This window comes from Thamnophis elegans, chromosome 13 (genome assembly GCF_009769535.1).
Source record: "Thamnophis elegans isolate rThaEle1 chromosome 13, rThaEle1.pri, whole genome shotgun sequence".
Lineage (NCBI taxonomy): Eukaryota > Metazoa > Chordata > Lepidosauria > Squamata > Colubridae > Thamnophis > Thamnophis elegans.
The window spans coordinates 21324071-21342694 of NC_045553.1; the positions used below are offsets into that span (position 1 = coordinate 21324071).

The 18624-nt window shown below is 43.3% G+C and overlaps 1 protein-coding gene across 1 annotated transcript in view; it reads right to left on the minus strand.

Moving 5' to 3' along the window:
* GPAT2 (glycerol-3-phosphate acyltransferase 2, mitochondrial) overlaps positions 1-18624 on the minus strand; it is a 51563-nt gene that overhangs the window by 16864 nt on the left and 16075 nt on the right. Inside the window, exons 7-14 of the mRNA XM_032228729.1 lie at positions 17344-17443; positions 14794-15003; positions 12582-12692; positions 11465-11550; positions 9670-9791; positions 4199-4269; positions 2189-2450; positions 1391-1539 (exon numbers count right to left, since the gene is read on the minus strand). Of these exons, the coding sequence (XP_032084620.1) occupies positions 1391-1539; positions 2189-2450; positions 4199-4269; positions 9670-9791; positions 11465-11550; positions 12582-12692; positions 14794-15003; positions 17344-17443 (1111 nt within the window). The remainder of the gene's footprint in view (positions 1-1390; positions 1540-2188; positions 2451-4198; positions 4270-9669; positions 9792-11464; positions 11551-12581; positions 12693-14793; positions 15004-17343; positions 17444-18624) is intronic.

The window sequence follows — 18624 nt, forward strand, 5'->3', positions numbered from 1 at the left end:
AAAGAGGGTGAAAATTTGGGTGTGTCTTATACACTGAATATAGCCCCACCCACCGACCGGCCCCAACCCTTTGGCCTCTGCCTCCCAGCAATTTATCACTTTGCAGCAAACGGGGGGGGGGGGGGGGAGGAAGGCTTGCAGAGGCTGCAATAGAGAAATGTCTATAGAATGTTCAAATTATGAGACTTATTTTTTAAAGACTGCTTTATTATTATTCTAAAAAACTTAACAAAATGAAGAAACTTTTTAAAATAAATGCTTGATCTGAAGAGGCCCCATGCTATTGTTTTAAAAAGTGCTATTCTTTTAAATAGCAGAGAATAGCTATACTTCCAGAAAGCACATCAATTTTAACAGCATCTGCACAAGTATAGTCTAAAATATAACACTACAAACAGTGTATATTGTCTGTACTGTTCGTTGCAAGGAGGCAGATTGCTGGGAGACAGAGGCAGATATTTTCCCCTTGTTTTCCTCCCCAAAATCTAGGTGCGTCTTATACTTCGGAGCATCTTATACTCCGAAAAATACGGTAAGTTGAGTCATGGCACATGGAACTTCTTCCCCTTTTTATTTGAATGTTTCACTGCTTATTTTAAAAAAACCTCTTCAATGCACATACAATGCTAAAAGGTATTAAAGAACCAGAAAAATCACTGAAATATATAGAACAGGAAGTAGAAGAGGAACTGAGAAAGAGAAAAACAAATGACGTTAACATGGGTGAAAAAAAAGCTGAAAATAAAAACAGTCAGTTAATTCTACTGAGAGCTATAGAAACACAAAAAGAGGAGAGAGAGGAAAAAAGAAAATGCTATCCAAAAAAAAGAACAACTCAAAAATAAAGAGAGAAACAGTGGGAAGCAAAAAAGAGAAATCCTAGGGAGGATTACTCAAACAATGCATAGGAGAATGATAAGGCAAATGCAGAAGAAAAGATATAATACATATGAAAGGGGGAGAAAAGGAATTGATGAGTAGGGGATAGAAGGAGAAACAGAAAACTGATGAAAAATAGAACATCAAAGAGAGCAAGAGATGAGTTAAAAGAAAATGGTTAGGAAAGGAGGAAGGGAAAGAAGATTATTAGTAGAAAATGAAATATGTTAATACTGCTAATGATATATAGTTAAATAAAGTAACATTGTTAATTGTGGATAACCAATTACGTGATGTGAAACAAATTATGTATATGAGAGAATGTAAAAGAGGGGGAAACCCGGACAACACTTGATTTGTAAAAAGATTTTAAAATTTGTAACAAAAAAAAAATAATTGAAAAAATGAACCTGCTTCAGATAAGCAACGAAAAGTTTCAAACCCCCCCAAAAAAAGAACATAAGAAACCCCTCCAGAAGAACTTTGGCCCAACAAGACAACTATCCCTTACCAGACGTAGAAGGAAATCTTTGGGGAGCAGCTGAACCAGCAAGACAGACTTGTTGTGAAGTTCTTCGTGGGCCAGGACGAAGTTCCCGAGCTGCTCGGGGGTCCCCAAAAACGGCAGTACCTCCATCAGAAGGGCATTGATGGAGCAGGCTGCCAAAAAGATTGAGGGTGGGTGGGTAAACCTTTATACCCCCATGTTTATGTACTTAGCAACACAACACATAAAAAGATAAAGGTTCGCCTCGCACATGCATGGTAGTCCTCCCCGACTCTAGGGGGCGGTGCTCATCTCCTTTACAAAGCCGAAGAGCCAGCACTGTCTGAATATGTCTCCGTGGTCATGTGGTCTGCATGACTCAACACCGAAGGTGCACGGAACGCTGTTCCCTTCCCACCAAAGGGGGTTCCTATTTTTCTACTTGCATTTTTTTACATGCGTTTGAACTGCTAGGTTGGCAGAAGCTGGGACAAGTAACGGGAGCTCACTCTGTTATGCAGCGCTAGGGATTCGAACTGCCAAACTGCCGACCTTTCGTTCAACAAGCTCAGCATCTTAGCCACAGAGCCACTGTGTCCCTAACACATCACCACATAGGTGGCACTGAAGTTTAGGAGGAATGAAAGAGAAGGTCTTCATTGTTTCCCAGAGCATTGGATACACAAACATACCCTCTGGCTCAGGTGTGTTTGTGTGTCCGATGTTTTTGTGTCTGAGCCAGAGGGTGTATTTCACTTTTTCCCCTTTTTTCACAAGGCAGCTGCAGATATCTAAGTAGGCTTTGAGAACCTGGATACTTACCTCCGATGGCTTCCTGGATGAAGACAGGCAAGAGGGACATGCTATGGTGGCTCAGCTCCCTGATGGCTGCCTCGGTTTTCTTGACCACCAGGAAGACATCACCCAACGAGAGGCTGTAGAGGGTAACACAACTTCGGAGCAGGGAGAGGCCATGACACAACACGTCACGGACCCGGCCGGAAAACCCCACGTCATAGTTACGCATCAGGATCTCATCAGTGATCCATACGAAGTCTTGCATCAGCCGAGAAAGTAAAACTCCCTGGTGGATGTCAAGAAGAAAGAAAGCCAGGAAAATAAGTAAATTTATGGATGTCCAGCAATTTCCCCACTTAACTTGGAATTATTTCTAGATCATCAGGAAAAGGTCAACAGAAGAGAGGCATAATAATAGGGTAAATATATAATACAATACAATAGCAGAGTTGGAAGGGACCTTGGAGGTCTTCTAGTTCAACCCCCTGCCTAGGCAGGAAACCCTATACCATTTCAGACAAATTGATATCCAACATCTTCTTAAGACTCCCATTGTTGGAGCATTCACAACTTCTGGAGGCAGGTTGTTCCACGGATCGATTGTTCTCCCTGTCAGGAAATTCCTTAGTTCCAAGTTGCTTCTCTCCTTGATTAGTTTCCACCCATTGCTTCTTGTTCTACGCTCAGGTGCCTTGGAGAATAGTTTGACTCCCTCTTCTTTGTGGCAACCCCTGAAATATTGAAAGACTGCTATCATGTCTCCCCTAGTCCTTCTTTTTCATTAAACTAGACATACTCAGTTCCTGCAACCATTCTTCATGTTTTAGCCTCCAGTTCCCTAATCATCTTTGTTGCTCTTCTCTGCACTCTTTCTAGTCTCCATATCTTTTCTACGTCATGGCGACCAAAACTGAATGCAGTATTACAAGTGTGTCCTTACCAAGGCATTATAAAGTGGTATTAACACTTCATGTGATCTTGATTCTATCCCTCTGTTGATGCAGCCTAGAACTGTGTTGGCTTTTTTGGCAGCTGCCGCACACAGCTGAATCCTATTTCAATGGCTGTCCACGAGGACTCCAAGATCCCTCTCACAGTTACTACTATTGAGCAAGGTAGCACCTATACTGTACCTGTGCATTTCATTTTTCTTGCCTAAATGTAGAACCTCACTTTTTTCACCATTGAATTTCATTTTGTTAGATAGTGCCCTATGTTCAAATTTAGTAAATATATATAATGAGGTAGATCAGTAGATGGCAATGTGAAAGTAGGCAATTCAATAATATTATTAATTTTGAATATAATCTAAGGTTGGGAATTTCAAATGTTAACGATTGGGGAAGGGAAATTTGTGAGATATTTTTTGGGAAGAAGAAATTGGAATAACTGGGGGGGGGAGAAATGCAGGGCATACAGTGATGTTAACTATGTGTAAAAATTGAGTAAGAAATGATAAATAATTGTATAAAGAGAATAATATTGTTGAAGTGGGAATAGCAAAGATATTGTGATAAATGATTAATTTGTTAAGATGAATTAACAATAATTAGTTGAAGACCAAAAAAAGATGTTTAGCAATGATATCTAAGACTAAATGAATTGAAGGGAAAAGACAAAGGATTATACAAAAGAGATGAATATTGATAAAAGTGGGAAGATTAGAACACAATGAAACCATGATTATAAATGTGATGTATAAGATGTGGTAAACACTCTGTCCATAAAGTATGTATGTTGGAAAAAAGAAAAAAAAATGCAATAAGGACTGGTCCAGTTTGGGACATCACACTTTGAAGGATGGTTCAAGGATGCCAGAGAAACGAAAGCGTCCACAGTCCTATGGGGAGAGCTGACGACATGGAGTATGTTTACTCTTGGGAGGAGGAGATGATGAAGAAGCTCAGGAGATGCAGTACGTCTTCCGAGGTCCTACAGAGCAAGCAGTTTCCTTTCATTTTCAAGGTCCCAAACCCTAAATAGTTTCCTGGGAGAAAGTGGGAACTCCCTGCTACTCCCCCAACCCATTCTTACCTCTTGGTGCTTGTGTAGCAGAAGTGCAGAGAGGATGTGGACTGTCATGATGGCCGAACACGATACACCGGCTAGGAAGGGTGAGAGTGGGCAGAGTTACATTTTTCAGCGTCGTTGTAACTTTGAATAGTCACAAAATGAACTGTTGTACATCGAGGACTACTTATTGTGGCCTGTCGGCTGCCAGCCCCTCCAGCAGCCGAATCAGAGGAGGCGGCGTGGGAGTAAGGATCAGCATCAAGGCAACCTGCGAACTCCAAGGGGGAAGAGGGAATGGAGCTGGCAGAGAGAGAGAGAAAGAGAGGCAGAGCATGGGCCGTCCGTCAGCCCTCAGATGGAGAGTCAACAGCCCCCCAGGTCTGGAGGTGACTGATGAGGAAGAGAAGGAACAGCTGGGCCCAGTGCCTGACGCATGGATCAGAGGTGGCATTCAGCAGGTTCTGGCCAGTTCTGGAGAACCGGTAGCGGAAATTTTGAGTAGTTCGGAGAACCGATAAATACCACCTCTGGCTGGCCCCGCCCCCATCTATTATCTGCCTCCCGAGTCCCAGCTGATCAAAATGGAGATTTTGCAGTATCTATGAAGTATCTTCCCCTGGAGTGGGGAGGGAATGGAGATTTTGCAGCATCCTTCCCCTGGAATGGAGTGGAAATGGGGATTTTGTAGTAACCTTCCTGTGAAATGGGGGGGGGGATGGAGAATTTGCAGTATCCTTCTCCTGCCACGCCCACCAATCCATGCCATGCCATGCCCACCAAGCCATGCCCACAGAACCGGGAGTAAAAAATGTTTGAATCCCACCACTGGAGCAGATGCACAGAAGGTAGAGGAGAGGAGAGCAGTGGAAATCTATGGGCCTGTCCTTGGGACGGAAGAACCACCGCTGCTAGCAAAGCCCCACCCTAGCTCTGGGGATAAAAGGCAGGAGATGAATAGATGTGGCAGACAACTATTCATCTCTCAGTCGGACGGTTTTGTTAGCCTGCAGTGAGAGAGAAACTTTTTGCCGGGGCTGCTAATGAAAGAAATCTCTGAGTTCACTTCAGAAGGTTTGTTGTGTTTGGGGAGCTGAGTGAGAACACTACCTCTATACTTTAGCCTCCAGCCGCATGATCATCTTTGTTGCTCTTCTCTGCACTCTTTCCAGGGTCTCAGCATTGGTTTTTGTACATTGGTGACCAGAACTGAGCACCGTATTCCAAGTGTGGCCTCACCATTTGCAGTATAAATCGGTATTGGTAAAACCCTACAGAGAATTCAGAGTATACTCACTTGGAATTGACAATGTCAATTCAAATTTATGCTACAAATGTGCAGCACATAGAGAGTCCTTTGATCCTGTTCGTGGGCCAGAAATTTCTGGGTTCAAATGCCCAAAGGGATAAAAAGAATTTTAAAGGCCAATATTCAAACCAGAGCTTTTCTTGCTGGGATGAATGAATAGTCCATTGGAAAAGGAGCCTTGGGTGATTATTGTCATATGTTACTGCTGTGAGAATATGATATGCACAAAAATGGAAAGATTCTGAAGCAGCCCCAATGGAGGAGTGGTTGTTAAAGATGACACAACTAGCAGAGATTGTAGAATTATTTTGTTTGATTAGAGGAAGGTCAAGAATTATGTTTTTTCAGTTATTGGAAATCTTTTTATGAGCTTTTTGCTGAAAAAAAGGGAAAACTGAGCTCATGATTTATGGGTTTGGAGATTAGAAAGGGCAGCTTATAAAAAGAAGGAAATTATAACGTAACCTTGGAGAGGGTTACAAATAAATGCATTTATAACGAATTTCAGAAAGATTGGGAGCTGCTTCTTTATAAGTCTTTATTGTCTTTTAAAAATTTTTTTATTGTTTTCCTTCCTTATTTATTACTCCTATTTTCTTTCTTTTTTAATAGTTGGCATCGATTTCATTTTGCTAAACATTTTCCCCCTATTAAAAATATATATTGGGAAAAAACCCTAAGACATTGCAAATTCAATACTATGTACTTGACTGAGATAGCTTTTTACAGAAAATTATTAAAGGGGTATGCAAAATCCATTTGAACTGTTTTCTCTCTGGAGGGGTTCAAACTGAAAACGTGGTGCACTTGGCTAATTATTATCTGGAAAGCCAGTTTGGTTCTGGGAGAGCTGGGAGACTGGGAGTTCTAGTTTTGCCTCAGAAAGTTTAGGGTTCATTATTAGCATTTGGTGTATGGCTGTGAAAGTTGTACCATAAGAAATGCTGAGCCCCAAAGAATGGAGGCCTTTAAATACCTAACAAGGTATTATAAGTATATAATCCCCCTTTCCATTTAATCTAACTTTGCCCCCTCTAAAAGAATGAAACACTGCAATGAAAAAGAAAACAAATCAGAAATAATAACTCCTTATTTACATTTAAAAAAAATAGAAATGTAAATATTATAAACTAATCCACTCCACCATTAAAACAATTTCCAAGAGAAACAATCCAGTCCAAATAACCATCAAGCATTACCCCAGATAGCAACCCATTGTTTAACCACAATCGAATCAACCAATTTTGTATTTTTTTTCCTTCTTTCTTCCCACCATCCTTTAATCTCATAGACAATGCCTGTTTTCTTCTGATATTTTTCCCTCTTCTCCTGAAGTTTTTAATCATCTTTATCTAAGCCCTTTGATAACTTCCATGAAACAACCCCGTTAAATCTCCTCTATTCCTATTTCAGAAGGTATCTTTCTTTGAAAACATTATTTGTATGATCAACCAATTTCACTTGTAAACTACTACATCTCTCTTTAGTAGGTTATAATTTTTAAGTCCACCATAAAGCCCACTTATTAAAGTTCCTGGGGAGGAAAGCGATGGCAAATCTAGACTAAAAAGCAGAGACATCCCCCTGCCAACAACAGTGTGTCTAGTCAAGGCTGTGGTTTTCCCAGTTGCAATGGATGGCTGTGAAGGTTGGACCATAAGGAAGGCTGAGCGCCAAAGAATGGAGACCTTTGAACGATGGTGCTGGAGAAGACTCCTGCGAGTCCCTTGGACTGCAAGGAGATCCAATCAGTCAGTCCTAGAGGAAATCAACTCTGACTGCTCTTTAGAAGGCCAGATCCTGAAGAGGAAACTCAAATCCCATGGCCACCTAATGAGAAGGAAAGACTCTAGGCTTAAAGTGGCCAAGATTGGAGACCCTTACCCTAGTGGGCACCTAGATTCTTCTCTGGCTGGGGAATTCTGGGAGTTAAAGTCCATGTTTTAAAATTGTCATGGTTAAGAAACCCTGCCCTGACAAATGCTACCAACCAGGCAGGTGTCAACTTGTAAAGAGTTTCCATGACTATTATCAAGTTGACATAAAAAAGAGAGAAAAGAGAGGAGAATGCCATGCATACCTTTGGCCAGAGTCAGGTCTCATATTTCTACAGCTAGCGTGTGAAATGCACACGTTCATAGCCTGCTGCAACACCTTGTTGGTGGATGTGATTTATGACACACAGAGAAGGGAGGGGATACCGGGGTAAAGTTCAAATGCCATAAAGTAGAAATCAGTTTCAGCTCTGCAGAAGAACATGCCAAAATGTTGATCCTAATAAATGAATGGATTTCTTTTGAACTTTGTCTCGAGGCTCGTAAATTAATTAGGTCATCTTTTGGAAACTTCACAGCAGGTGTGTGTGTGTGTGTGTGTGTGTGTGTGTGTGTGTGCGTGTGTGTGAAAGTGATCTCAACTGAACAAAAAATGCACCCTTACATCCTTTGTAGCAAACAATAAATCAGCAGAAATTGAACTGTTTTGCAAGAACATACCCAGGGAGCACTCAAATAGTTTCTCCTGCTAGATAAATGGACTGCAATAGGTCAGGACGAGCCCTTTGCTTTTATTTTATTTTTTTTAAATACCATTTTTTTTAAAAAAAAGGAAAGGATTTATCTCAGTAAGATAGGCTCCCCACCAGCAACACGTAATAGGAGAAATGGCAAACGCACGCTCATAAACCATTATCCCAAGTTACGCAGGTGGTGCATTAGCACAGAGAGAGCAGCTGAAGTTATTATACTAAAATAACTGATAATTGGGAAGTTACATCCACACTCGGAGAATAGCAATAAACTCAAAAACACCCCTTGATACGTGAGATCCATCTTTTATGTAACGAAGGCTCTTAAGCGACTCAGTGGGTTATTCCAAGTGCTCCCGTTTGTTCTGACCCAGCTCCCCAAACACCACAAACTCTCTGATGTGAACTCAAAAGTGTAAGGCCTGCATCCATCTTTTCTTGTGGATGTTTGGCCTGCCACACTTTCTATTATTCTTCTATGCATTTTGTATTGTAGGGGGATTGTATGGAGTTAGATGCTATGTAGCCATAACAAAATTCTTCCTAGAAAGCCAAGGTCATCCTTTGTCTTTGCGCCTCTGCACCTGGCCGGAACTGGAAGGGTGGAACTGCCAGCATGGCAGTGAGAGATTGGACAATGGGATGGACTTGTGCATGTGGGGGCAAGGTCTTGAACTTCCAACTAGGTGGGGAAAACTGGGAAGTTTTCAGATTCGGGTTTTCCCAGATGTGCCAACATGGCTCTCTTAATAAAGTGGAACTTTGAGCAAGCCTTTGCCTCGGACTCTGATTTACTTTTGGATGCTATCTGGAACCCTGACAAAAAGATTCCTTTATTATGAGCGCCGGCAGCCTCAGCAAAAAGTTCCTCTTAGAGACAAACAAGTCTGTCTGGCAGGGAGATAAACAGTTGTCCGCAACACCTATTCATTTCCATCCCCTGCCTTTTATCCCCAGAGCTAGGAAGGGGCTTCACTAGCAGCGGTGGCCATTCTGTCCCAAGGACCTGCCCATAGATTTCCACTGCTCTCCTCTCCTCTGCCTTCTGCGCATCAGGAACTGGAACAATGGTCAAATGTAATTTTTTTTTTTGCCACCAGTTCTCTGGGTGTGGCTTGGTGGGGGTGAGGTCATGTGACTGGGTGGGCATGGCCAACTTTTTTTTCACTTTTTAAAGCATTTTTTCCCTGCCGGTTCAGGCGAATAGGCAGGAAAAAAATGCTTTAATAAGGGGGGGGGGGAGAGCTCCTGATGATTGTGCGGCTCACAGCTGATCTGTGTGATCGTCGGAAGCTTTTTTCCCTCCCCACTTTTTAAATCATTTTTTTTCCTGCCTATTTGTCCGAACCGGCAGTAAAAAAAATGTGTTAAAAAGCGGAAAAAAAGCTTCCGATGATCACGGGGCTCACAGCTGACCCGTGAGATCCTTGAAGCTTTTTTTTATTACCGGTTCACAGAACCAACAACAATCATCTCTACTGGTTCAGCTGAACCAGCCTCAACCGGGAGTATGTTATCCCTGCACTGGACCCAGCTGTTCCTCTTCTTCCTCACCAACCACCTCCAGGCCTGGGGCCTGGACAACTTCAGCACCAACAAGAAAAGCGACAGCTCTGGGCATCTCTTCCAGCCAGCAGGTGAGAGAGGGCAACTACTTACCACTCAAAGTGTGCAGGCTCAAATTGTCCAGCAAAACCTGTTCTTCTACGCCAGGCAGTGGCACGACATCTTGAGAGTGCGAAGGCCAACATTCCATTTTCTCACAATCCAGAATGCTGGGGCTGTTAAACCAGAGAAGGCTATTTGGAGCAATACTGCCTGTCCGTGCGACCATCCCTTTATCGCCCCTCCCTCCCTCCTTCCCATGATGCAAATTCAGATGCTTGGCAACTGACTCACATTTATGACCTTTCCAGTGTCCCAGGGTCTTCCCTTTTGTGGCCTTCTGGCAAACAAACTCAAAGGGAAGCCGGATTCACTTAGCAACCAGGTTACTAACTTTTCAGTTGTGGTGATTCACTGAACAACTGTGGCAAGAAAGGTTGTAAAACGGAGCAAATTTACTTAACAAATCTCGCTCAGCATCAAAAAACTGGGGCTCAGTGGTGGTCATAATTCAAGGACTACCTGTAGTAGTTTATAAGCCGCAATGCCCAAATTCATCCAACCCATGAAGGCAAAACTGAACAAATCGAACAATTTAGTATAATGCATGAATAATACGCTAGAAAGTCAACTGGGACTCCCTCCAAATATTTGGAGCAGCCATAATCTCCCAAAAGGATGCCATTTAAACAATTCACCCTTAGATAAAATTTTCAGTAAAGACTGAAAATTTACAAAAAGATCAAATGAAATAGTCACTTTATAAAACCTTAATGAGGCCACACCTGGAATACTGCAAGCAATTTTGGTCACTATACTACAAAAAAGATGTTGAGGCTTTGGAAAAAGTGCAGAGAAGAGCAACTAAGACGATCAAAGACCTAGAGATTAAACCATATGAAGAACTGCTGCAGGATTTGGGTTTGGCTAGTCTAGAGAAGAATTAGGGGTGACATGATAGCAGAATTTCAGTATTGGAGGGGCTGTCACAAAGAAGAGGGGGTCACATTACTTTCAAAGGACCAGAGGGCAGGAAAAGAAACAATGGATGGGAAGTAACCAAGGAGAGAAGCAACCTGGAATTAAGGAGAAACTTCCTAAGAGTGAGGACAAAACCAGTGTAACAGCTGGCCTTCAGGAATCGTGGAAGTTTTTAACAGGAGTCTAGACAGTCACTTGTCTGAAATAGTATAGGTTCACCTCCTTGAGCAGGGGGCTGGACTAGAAGTTCTCCAAGGTCCCACCCAGATTCTATTCTATTCCATTCCATCCCATTTCTATTCTATTCCATTCCATTCCCTATTCAATTCCATTCCATTTCCATTCCATCCCATTTCTATTCCATTCCATATTCTATTCTATTCCATTCCATATTCCATTCCATTCCATTCCATTCCATTCCATTCCCTATTCAATTCCATTCCATTTCCATTCCATTCCATTCCCTATTCCATTCCATCCCATTTCTACTCTATTCTATTCCATTCCATTCCCTATTCAATTCCATTTCTATTCTATTCCATTCCATTCCATATTCCATTCCATTCCATTCCATTTCCTATTCTATTCCATTCCGTTCCGTTCCATTCCATTTTCTCTCTATATTCTATTTTATTTATTCCCTCTTCTCTTCGTTTAGTCTTGCAACTTCCACCAACTCATGTAGAAGAGTCCTCTGTCTAACTGAACCGTTTGAGCTCCCTTCTGGCTGTCTTCCTAGGATCCAGACAGATGTTGGATCTTTCCAACTGCAGCTGGGACTTTCACATCCTCCAAGTCTGGTGGAAGGGTGGGTGGGCCAGCCAATCATTGCCACATTTGTGTTTCCCCAACTCTGACACAGACTTACCACCTGCCGAGAATTTCGGGTGAGAGCAGGTCCCTCAAGGGCTTCCTAAAGCTGCTCTGCCTGAAACATCTGTTTGTGACAAACTCCTGGGAAGGAAGCAAGAGAGTCCGACTGAGAATCTCAAGAGTCGCCACCACCTGTGCTGGCCACACCCAACCCCTTCACCAAGGCTTATTTTTTTTCAATCAAATTTTTATTTTTTATATTCTTTATACATATCACTGCGTGAATGCGGTGGTAACTGGGTAACATACATTTCAGTACACATAAACATAGTCTTATTATTCCTAAATATTACATTTCATTTCCATTGTTTCATATTATTTATACATGTCTTTTGTTATCACACTTTCATTTCTGAACCATCTTTCTGTCCTTTTGTATATCTTAACATATTAATGTATAATTATTATTTCCCCCCTCTATTTTCTATCCCTATTTTAACTTCCCCCCTCTTTCATATCGCTATAATATTCAAAGATGTGTTTTCCACCTATTTTGTGGTTCATATTTCCTTAGTTAAATCAAAGTTCCATCCTTCATTCTTCCATTTTTCAATATCTCCTTATACAGTTTTAGTATCAATCACGATCATTTATACATTTAGGGTATTTCTATTCACATTCTTTCCAGTTCTTTAATCCATATAATTCTATTATTAATACATGTTTAGATTATGTTTATATATATCTTTCCCTAATCACCCATTGTTGTTCTAACCTTCCACTGTTGTTCATATTTGTATACATCTTTAGTAGTACAGTCATTCCAAAATCTATTTTTCCCATTCTTCATATTCATTTATATGACAATATTATTCTGATATCTATCACACTGCTAAAATAATAATCCAACCTCTATAGTTCGGGTATTAATATCCACTATTGAAATATATTCATAAAAATATTATTTTACTCTATTTTTCCTTATCCTTCATATCTTACCCACATCCGAACTGTTAACCTTATTTTCCTTTTAGTTTTCCTCCCATATTTGTCCCTTAGGTTTTTAATTCCACTAGGGCTTATTTTGGGGGGGGGTAGGGTTTATATTAGGCACATGCTTGACAATCAGGCTAGGGCTTTTTGGGGGGCTTATTTTAGAGGAAATGCAATACCTGCAAAGAGAAGGGCTGTGCAAGGTCAATCCGAACGCAGCTCTGTCCACGACAAGCTGCTTTGCAGAGAGTCCACACCGTGGCCCAGAGACTAAGAATCCGGGTGGGGCACTGGAAAACAGAACAAGCAGCGCAGATGTCAGTTGTGTCAATATTAGGACCTTCTTCAGATCCATTTTCTGGTGGACACCCCTGATTGTTCCACTAGTTAGCTGTCCTCACTGTTAGGAAGTTTATCCTTAATTCCAGGTGGCTTACCGTATTTTTTGGAGTATAAGACACCCCTTTTTTCCTCAAAAAAGAGGCTGAAAATCTGGGTGCATCTTATACACTGAATATAGCATTTTTTTGTCTCCAGAAACCCTGGCCCCTTCACCAAAATGGCCGTGCACAGCCTTTAGAGGCTTCCAGAGTGCTGGGGAGGGCAGAAATGAGCAAAAAACAGCCAATTTTAGCAATTTAGCAATTTAATAAATTTGTATGCCGCCCAATCCCGTAGGACTCTGGGCGGCTTACAGAAACAAGATAAAAATTAAAAATTAAAAATAAAGAGAGATACAATTTAAAAAAACAACACACCATACATTCCGTTTAAGTGGGGCTGGACCTTGTTCAACAGCCCCAGGCCTGCCGGAACAGCCAGGTTTAGTGGCTTTTCGGAAGGCCGAGAGAGTGGGAAGGGTCTGGATCTCTATGGGTAGATCGTTCCATAGGGCCAGAGCAGCTACAGAGAAGGCCCTCCCCTGAGGGGCCGCCAGCCAGCATTGTCCGGTCGACGGCACTCGGAGAAGGCCCATCCTGTGAGATCTTATTGGTCGTTGGGAGGTATGTGGCAGGGGGCGGTCTCTCAGATATCCAGGTCCTAAGCCATGTAGGGCTTTAAAAGTCATGACTAGCACCTTGAAGCGCGTTCGGAGACCAATAGGAAGCCAGTGCAACTCGCGGAGGATGGGTGTAACATGGGTGTATCTAGGTACACCCGATATCGCTCGTGCGGCTGCATTCTGGACCAACTGTAGTCTCCGAACACTTTTCAGGGGCAGCCCCATGTACAGCACATTACAGTAATCGAGCCTTGAGGTGACGAGGGCATGAGTGACCATTCGAAGTGCCTCCCGGTCCAGGTAGGGCCGCAACTGGTGCACCAAGCGAACCTGGGCAAAAAAACCCTTGGTCACATCCGACAGGTGGTGTTCTAACGTCAGCTGTGAATCCAGGAGGACACCCAAGTTGCGGACCCTCTCTGAGGGGTGTAAGATTTCAACCCCCAGGCTAAGGGATGGAATATCTGGACTATCCTTGGGAGGCAGCATCAATAGCCACTCGGTCTTGTCTGGATTGAGTGCAAGCTTGTTCGCTCCCATCCAGACCCTGACAACCTCCAGGCACTGGCACATCACTTCCACCGCTTCGCTGAGTTGGCACGGGGTGGACAGATACAATTGGATATCGTCCGCATATTGATGATATTTAATCCCGTGCCGGCGTATGATCTCACCCAGTGGTTTCATGTAGATATTAAATAGGAGGGGGGACAGGACCGAGCCCTGCGGCACCCCATATTTGAGGGGCCTAGGGGTCGACCTCTGTCCTCCAACCAACACCGACTGCGACCTGTCCGAGAGGTAAGAGGAGAACCACCGTAAAACGGTGCCTCCCACTCCCACCTCCCGTAACCGTCGCAGAAGGATACCATGGTCGATGGTATCGAAAGCCGCTGAGAGGTCAAGAAGCACCAGGATAGAGGAATGTCCTCTATCCCTGGCCCGCCAGAGATCATCGGTCAGCACGACCAAAGCAGTTTCGGTGCAGTAACCAGGCCTGAAACCTGACTGAAAGGGATCCAGATAGTCTGGATAGCCAGGTTTTTGCTCAATTTTAACCCCCACCCAGCCCCCAAGAGCACTCTATAAGCTTCCTAAGGGCTATCCATGCTTTCTGACAAAAAATGGACCATTTTGTGCTCGTTTTTTGGGGGGGCCACCCTCCAGGAGCACTCAACAAGCCTCCTAAAGGGTATTTAAGCCCTTTTTTTTTGAAAAAATGGGCCCATTTTTGTGAAAAACGGGCCTTTTTTGGGAGGTTTGCAGAGTGCAAAGACTTTTTTTTAAAAAAAATTGCCTCTTCAAAACCTTGGTACTCTGGTGTGTCTTATACTTCGAAAAATATGGTAGCTTGTTTTTCAGGGCCTTTTGGCATCAGGTGTTCTTACCTCCTCCCCCCTGTGAACGAAGTCAGGGGCTCTCTCATAGGAGATGCCAACGGGCACAATTGTGACGTCTGGGACAGCCCCAGTGTAATAAGCACTGAGCACCAAGTTCAGCCAAGCTCTACCAGAGGGGGAGAGCTGCTGAGACCCTGAGAAGACCTCTTCCAAGAAGATCAGCAGGGGTTGCTTGCTCAGGAGTAGTTCTTCGACATACTGTGAGAGAAGAGAGGAAGTCCGTGAACGACAAAAAACATCCATTCTGGCATCAACAGATTCATTGGCTCCAACCTTCCTAAGAGGAGTCTCCCAACTTGGTAACTTTAAAGACTCGTGGACTCTGGTTCCCAGCATTCCTCAGCCAGCAAGGCTGCACAAAAATAAGTCCATAGCTGTCTGGGAGTTGAAGTCCACAAGTCTTAAAGTTCCCTAGTTTGGAGACTCCTGCTTTTAAGCAATTTATGCTCAGCGTTGTGCCCATATTAGAATAGAATAGAATAGATTAGAATAGAATACAGAATAGAGTTAAATTGAATAGAGAAATAGGATGAAATTAGAATAGAATAGAATACAGAATTGAATACAGAATAGAATAGAATTGAATACAGAATAGAATAGAATAGAGAAATAGGATAAAATGAATAGAACAGAACAGAACAGAATAGAGAACAGAACAGTATAGGATAGAATTCTTTATTGGCCAAGTGTGATTAGACACACAAGGAATTTATCTCCAGTGCATAAACAGTGTACTGTGAGAGGCCTTAGATCATAAATCATAGTTACAATCTTCATTAACCAGAATATTCAAGGCTCAGTGACAGTCATAAGATACAAAAGGAATAGATAATAGACCATCCAGAGAAACCGCCACTATAATAAATCTACAGGTCCACTTTATCAGATCTGATTATTACAGGCAGATTAGATGAAACTGCCCACAGGCCGATCAAAGAGGATCCAGAGGGGGGGGGGGGGAGTCCCACAGGCAGTCCAATGCAAAACGTTCAAAGGATTTCTATAACTTCTATGCTGACTGAACCACAAGGGGCCATTCACAACAGCTACAAATGACAACATCTCCCTTTGCGCCTCTCCTTTGGAAGAGCAGAAACAGCAGCCTCAATTAAGCTCTGCAAGAAGGAAGGTCTCAGCTGCTCTTTTGACATTCTTCCTTCCTTTCTTTACTTAAAAAAAAGCACCTTTGAAGGTAAAATGACAAGGTGTGTGTGTGTGTGTGCTTGAACAACAGTTTCCAGAGACTGTGCAAGGCTCTCTGGGACATTCTTTGTTGTTCCCCACGGCCATGAAAACTTGAAAATTGCATTGCGGACGGTCCCAGAAGGGGCTTTTTTTTTTCTTCAAAAGGCAACTGGACTTTTCTTTGTTTTTTTCCTTGAAGACATTTTGCTTTTCACGCAAGAAGCTTTTCCAGTTCTGTATGGGGGATTGGAGGGTGGGTGGGGAAATGGAACGATTTATATTCCTTGTAGTCATTTGGTCGTTCGCTCTCTCTGTATCCATCTCTGTTTCTCTGTCCGTCTCCGTGACTCTCTCTCCCTCTCTCTCCCTTCCTCTCTCTTTCTCTTTCTGTATCTCTCTCTCTCTCTTTCTCTGTCTCTACTCTCTGTCTTTCTGTTTCTACTCTCTCTCTTTCTGCCTCTGCCTCCCTCTCTCTGCCTCCCTGTCTCTCCTCTCTCTGTGTCTTTCTGTCTCTTTCTATCTATCTATCTATCTTTCTCTCCCTCTCTGTCTTCCTCTCTATTTTTTCTGTCACTACTCTCTCTCTCTCTGCCTCTGTCTCCTTCTTTCTGTCTCTTTCTTTCTCTGTCTCCCCTCTCTTTCTGTCTCTTTCTGTCTTTCTCTCTCCGTCTCTAGTCTCTCCCTCTCTTTGTTTTTCTCTCTCCCTCCCTGTCTTTCTGTCTCTACTCTCTCTCTGCCTCCCTCTCTCTGTCTCTCTTTCTTTCTATGTCTCTCCTCTCTCTTTGTCTCTCTGTCTTTCTCTCTCCCTCTCTCTCTTTTTCTGTCATTACTCTCTCTCTCTCTGCCTCTGTCTCCTTCTCTCTGTCTCTCCCTTTCTCTATCTCCCCTCTCTCTCTTTCTGTCTTTCCCTCTCCGTCTCGTCTCTCCCTCTTTCTGTTTTTCTCTCTCCCTCTCTCTGTCTTTCTGTCTCTACTCTCTCTCTCTGCCTCTGCTTCTCTCTCTCTGTCTCTCTTTCTTTCTATGTTCTCCTCTCTTTGTCTTTCTCTCTCCCTCTCTCTGTCTTTCTCTCTCTGCCTCTAATCTCTCTCTCTCTTTCCAATTCTCTGTTCAACCCGTCCTTTTCCGACCTGAAAAAGCACAAACCAGAATACCCAACTTAATCCAAGGATTAACAAAGAAGAAGCGGTTATGTTCAATAGCCTCCAGCCAAACTTTCAAAGTCTCTTCAGCCTCCCTAGGCAGTCCTCCTCCTTTGAAATGCTCTTGCAGGGCCCTTCCTTCAGCCTCTCCAAACTCCCCCAGTTCCAAAGAGTCTAGCATTTCCCTGCCCCAAACATCAAGCATGCCACTCACGGAGGCCACCACAGCTCTGGAGAGGGCGCCTTCACCAACGTCCCATCTCTGCCCCATTCCCTGGGGTAGGAACAGCCCCCCCAGGGAAGCCAACAGGGCCCTGCACCAAGAAGATAAGAAAGCTGTTAGTTCACCCTGAGAAAATCTGTGGATGACATTTTTTTTTTTTTTGGAAAATATACAGACATACTGGGAGAAATTTGCTATATAGGACAGCAGTCTACCTCAGGCAAATATTCGCTGCCTTTGGCGTGCTGAAGTAGAAAAGCCATTTATTTTTTTCCAAATATGGAGAAATACCGCTTGAAACATGAAAGTCACGGATAAGTTGCTTGCGCGGGAGAGCAATGCAACTACAGCTCCAGCTCAGGGACTCATAAGTCACGGAAAAGGGAAAGGCTCAAAATAAAGACAAATGTGCATTTTAAGAGTACACTTAAAGTTAGTCTGCAGGCTCTGGTTAAATGGGGGGAATTAAAGAATAAAATAGCTTGGTTCTACACTCTGCATTTGGGCACAGCTGTGCAGATAGAAAAGCGAAATTCCTTTGGTTGGTTGGTTGTGGGCAGAAGGCATCCTGAAAATTGTTAAAACGCAAATTGCATTGAAAGAGACTCACAGAATTGGGTTTATTAGAAACAAACGGGTAAAAAGCTTTTTTCCAAGACAGAGCCTCCCACACACATCTCAAAAAAGAAAAAAAAGAAAAGAAAAGGAGAAAAGTACAAGGAAGGGAAAGAAAGAAAAGCTCCATAGGAAAACCAGAAAGTCTTCAAGAAAAGATTGGATGGCCATTTGTTTGGGATGGAATAAGGTCTTGTGTCGTGGGCAGGGGGTTGGAGTAGATCAGGGGTGTCAAACTCGATTTTATTGTGGGACGTATCAAGATTGTGTCTGACCTCAGGGAGGGCGTGGCTAGGATGGGTGTGGCCAGTTCAATGTCACTCCTGTTGGCAGCAGATTCAGACAGTGAGGAGGTTGGGGAGGAACCTGGGCCAGTCCTGGAGTCTGGGGAAGGCTCGGATGAGGGCTCTGTGTCGGAGGCAGCGAGGGGGCCAGGGCCCCTGGCAGTGAGGGGGCCAAGGGGCTATCAGCTGCCTTCAGAGTCGGACATCAGGGAGGCAGCTGAACAGCTGGAGCCTGTTCCCAGTGTGCGCATGCACAGAGTTGCCAGACGAAGGGAACAGCTAAAGAACAGGGGTCGACTTGGGAGTAAGGCCACAGGTGGACGATGAATGGCCCCTCCCAGAGGAAAGAAAAGAGGAGCGAAAGGGAGTGGAC